This window comes from Nanorana parkeri, unplaced genomic scaffold (genome assembly GCF_000935625.1).
Source record: "Nanorana parkeri isolate BGI_ZX_2015 unplaced genomic scaffold, ASM93562v1 scaffold435, whole genome shotgun sequence".
Lineage (NCBI taxonomy): Eukaryota > Metazoa > Chordata > Amphibia > Anura > Dicroglossidae > Nanorana > Nanorana parkeri.
This window is the reverse complement of record NW_017306703.1, coordinates 715,751-719,406: the sequence shown is the minus strand read 5'-3', so window position 1 is coordinate 719,406 and position 3,656 is coordinate 715,751. Positions and strand designations below refer to the sequence as shown.

Below are 3,656 nucleotides of genomic sequence, written 5' to 3'. Positions count from 1 at the left end.
CAAGTGGATCGTAATGCTGGGGGCATTTACTGGCCATCATGTGATCATTGAGATTGGCTGTCATAATAATCATATGACCAATAGACCAATTGGCTGCTAAGATCTGGATAGTCACATAGCTGGCTGCACATCATTGAGCAATGCTGGCTGGACCCGTACTGTATATGTGGCACTGTGCCCTAAAGCCCACTGCCATGCTGCCACATATTTGTGTATGACTCGCATTATGGAGATAAAAAAATCCATCTTTTTATTTATTCTCTGCCAAATGAGGATGCAACACTCTAGAGCCTCATTCTACATGCCCCACAATTGCATGAATTACAAAATATAGGATAGGAGTATATGAAAAAATACATGGTATGCATTTAGATGTCAGGTGACTTTGTGCAGCCAGGTCATCCTGTCGATCTGCTCAGGGAGGTTACCAAGCAATCACAGGTATTTTCACCATGGGCCCGCTGTACTTTTTTCCACATAGTGTCATTATTTATTCATAAACCAGTGGTTTAGGAGGTACAGTTGGCCCAGTGGCATAAATACATGATTTGCATGGCTGTTCATACTATCCTAAAATTAAATACAGTATATAGCCATATGTTTGATAAATATATTGGAATAGAAACGTATGGATACCTTCAGTCTTTAGAAAGTTTTACCATGTTTTTTCCACGGAACATTTTAGGGTTGATTTATGACAACAGCAATGTTTTTAGTGGAATTTGAGTTCCAGCCAATCATGTAGTGAGGGAATTAAGCAAACATTCATTCCCTGCAAATGAATACATACTTGAAGTATAGCAGATGGATGGGAGTGAAGTGAATTAATGATTCCTTTGATAAAATGATCTCAATATGCCTTAAGGCAGCAGAAAAGTGTTCTACAATAGGGGGTTAATTTGCAAGGGACAATTGGGCTGTGTAAGATCGAGCATATCCTATCACATTTTGGTAAATGCAAAGCTGGGCATACACTGCTCTAATTTCAGTGGCTGCTTAAAAGAATAGTTGTCAGCAGGTATTCCTCCAATTCCCATTTGAGAATTATGTAGAGTATATGACCAGCTTAAGTAATGTAATTTGATTTTTTATTGTTTTTGGACTAAGCAGTTTTATGTGTGAGCTTTTTCCCAGTATTATAAACCAATCATTGTACACTGGCTAATTGTAGGAAGAATGAGTTACCTTGGTTGAGGTAGGTAAGCGACTCCTCATGTAGCTTCACAGCGGGGGAGCTGGGCGCACACAGTACACACTGGAAGATTGGGCACATTGGGGTGGTTATTGTTTGGTCCTCTTGCTTTAAGAAGGGCAGTGTAATGGAATCTCTGTAAGCAAGTTATAATACATCAAAAATGAGTATAGCTTATTGCATCAGATGGTAAAGATTAGAGATACAATGCAAACAAAAAAGTTTCTCAAACATGAATTAAATGGTTAGTCCACTTTAAGGTATAGGTTGAGTCTGTTGAGCTGAGTCAGGCTCTGGCTTCTTCTATGACTTCTATAATCCAACCAAGAGCACTTCCTGCCATATGCCTGACTTCCTGTTGCCTTATCCCTAGAAAAAATTTATTACAAATCTAACAGATTGGAATCTCCGCATAAGGATCAAAGGATCAAACACAGATATCTCATTAGAGTCCCCTAGAGATATAAGAAACCGACATATGTTTTAGTTCTCCTGCAACTTCCAAAAACTGCAAGCGCTGGTGGGGCACAGTACCTCTGGCGCCGGCTCTGTTCAGCATCCCACCAGCTCACTGATATCACTGGTTGCCAGGACCTAGGAGGATCACAGCACGCTTTGTCTGTGGGGCCAAATAAGTGTTTCTCACCATTCTAACCTCTGCATGCCCAGCTAATAACAGAAGTCCAATTGATTTCCCAAACTAGGATTGAAGTGTATGTAAGCCCTAATGATGAGCTATTTTTATTTGATCCGTTTTGGTCTGCTAAATATACCATTGGAAGTGTTTTGCTATCTGTTTAATAAGTGCAAAAAAACTGTTGATTTTCCCAGAATTCTTGTGAGCTGATAATTTCCTGTGTACAAGGAGGGTTTATGGAGGTGAGGAGAGCTCTGTGTTCTTTGGAATACATAAGGCTGGCCATACATTGCTCAAATTTTCTGCCGGAACCAGCCAGGAGCCATGTGGACAATTATCAGCCAAACAGTGACTACTGTCAATCAGTTGCAATCACTCTTCAGGTATTCTAACAGTGTCAGGTGCCGGCCAGCTTTAGAAATAAAGGGCAGGGCTGACACCACTAGCTTAGAAATTCAGAGCTTTGTTGTCATGCCAAAAAGTAAGGTAGGTAGGAGCATAGTTTTTTTCTGACACATCAACAGCTCTGTACTTACAGCATATTTAATGGGATAAACATTTGGGAAATGTGCATGCATTCCAGAGATGTACTAGATATTTATTTTCTTATTTTGCTTCAACATAAGCTTTAAGACCAGTGTTGACGGGCTTTTGTTCTCTCCAGAACTGCTTCTCTCCTCATACAAGTCTATGGGAATAGAAATGCCAACAAAGTAAGTTGACTACACCTACAATTAATTCTCAGTGATCTCAGGTACGTCTCAAATTTACGTTAAAGTGTGTCTAAACCCCACAAAAATTTAATATACGGCAGCTTACAAATTCTTAGATGAGGTGGCTGCAATAGTTTTTTTTTTCCCCCTTTATTTTCACCTGGTGACCAGTAACACACTTCCTGTGCAGGTGAAAGAAATGGGGGATTCCCAAGAGCGGGGAAACCGAAGTGATCCAGACCTCAGAAATTCAAAATATTCATATATGTTCCCAAGGAGTGCAGGACCCAGAATATGCAATAAAGAAAACAATATCCCCCAAAGGGATACACTCCCTGGGAAAAAATATAACATACACACTTATCTATAAAAGTAGCTTGATTTATTAACAAAGCATATTTTAAAAAACAGGATCACATTTCACATGATCTGAAAAGCTACTCTGTGTATCCTACATAGATGATCAATACAATATCTATGCAAAAAACTAAAGGAAATGGTTTATTCATATGAAAACCAGCATATAGAACACACACATTGGATGAAACAAGATGGGGATGGCTGAAAATAATCCTCAGGTGGTAGTGATCACTATAATGACACTTTAAAATTGGTATATGAAAAAAATATAAAAGTTTGTACTACTGATTCCTTTCTTAAAACTTTTATCTATATGGAGCTGAATTGTTGGAAAAATATACTTTTGAAGTAGACAAACCATCAATACAAAATTGAAGCATATAGAGCTGAATGTAGCACGATCTTAATCAAAGGCAAATTCACACTCCTTGGGAACATATATGAATATTTTGAATTTCTGAGGTCTGGATCACTTCGGTTTCCCCGCTCTTGGGGATTCCCTCATTTCTTTCACCTACAAATCAATGTTTGGGTTTTGTAACCCCACTGAAGTGATTCATACATCATATATAAATATATTTTGTATTATTTATTTGTATAGAATTTGTTGTAGTCATGATTGATTAGGATTGTTTAGTTGATAAAATTCAGAAAGAACTTGGTATGACTCTGATAGAAGGACTAGGGAACGCAGTTTTAAAGATGTTGCCTTTAAATTAAAAAGAGCTTATGAGAACAAATCTAGACCATGGTG

The 3,656-nt window shown here is 38.3% G+C and overlaps 1 protein-coding gene across 1 annotated transcript in view; it reads right to left on the bottom strand.

The window, feature by feature from the left end:
• LOC108789991 (transcription factor CP2-like protein 1) overlaps positions 1 to 3,656 on the bottom strand; it is a 41,643-nt gene that overhangs the window by 32,206 nt on the left and 5,781 nt on the right. The window contains exon 2 of the mRNA XM_018560159.1: positions 1,186 to 1,328. Within this exon, the coding sequence (XP_018415661.1) occupies positions 1,186 to 1,328 (143 nt within the window). The remainder of the gene's footprint in view (positions 1 to 1,185; positions 1,329 to 3,656) is intronic.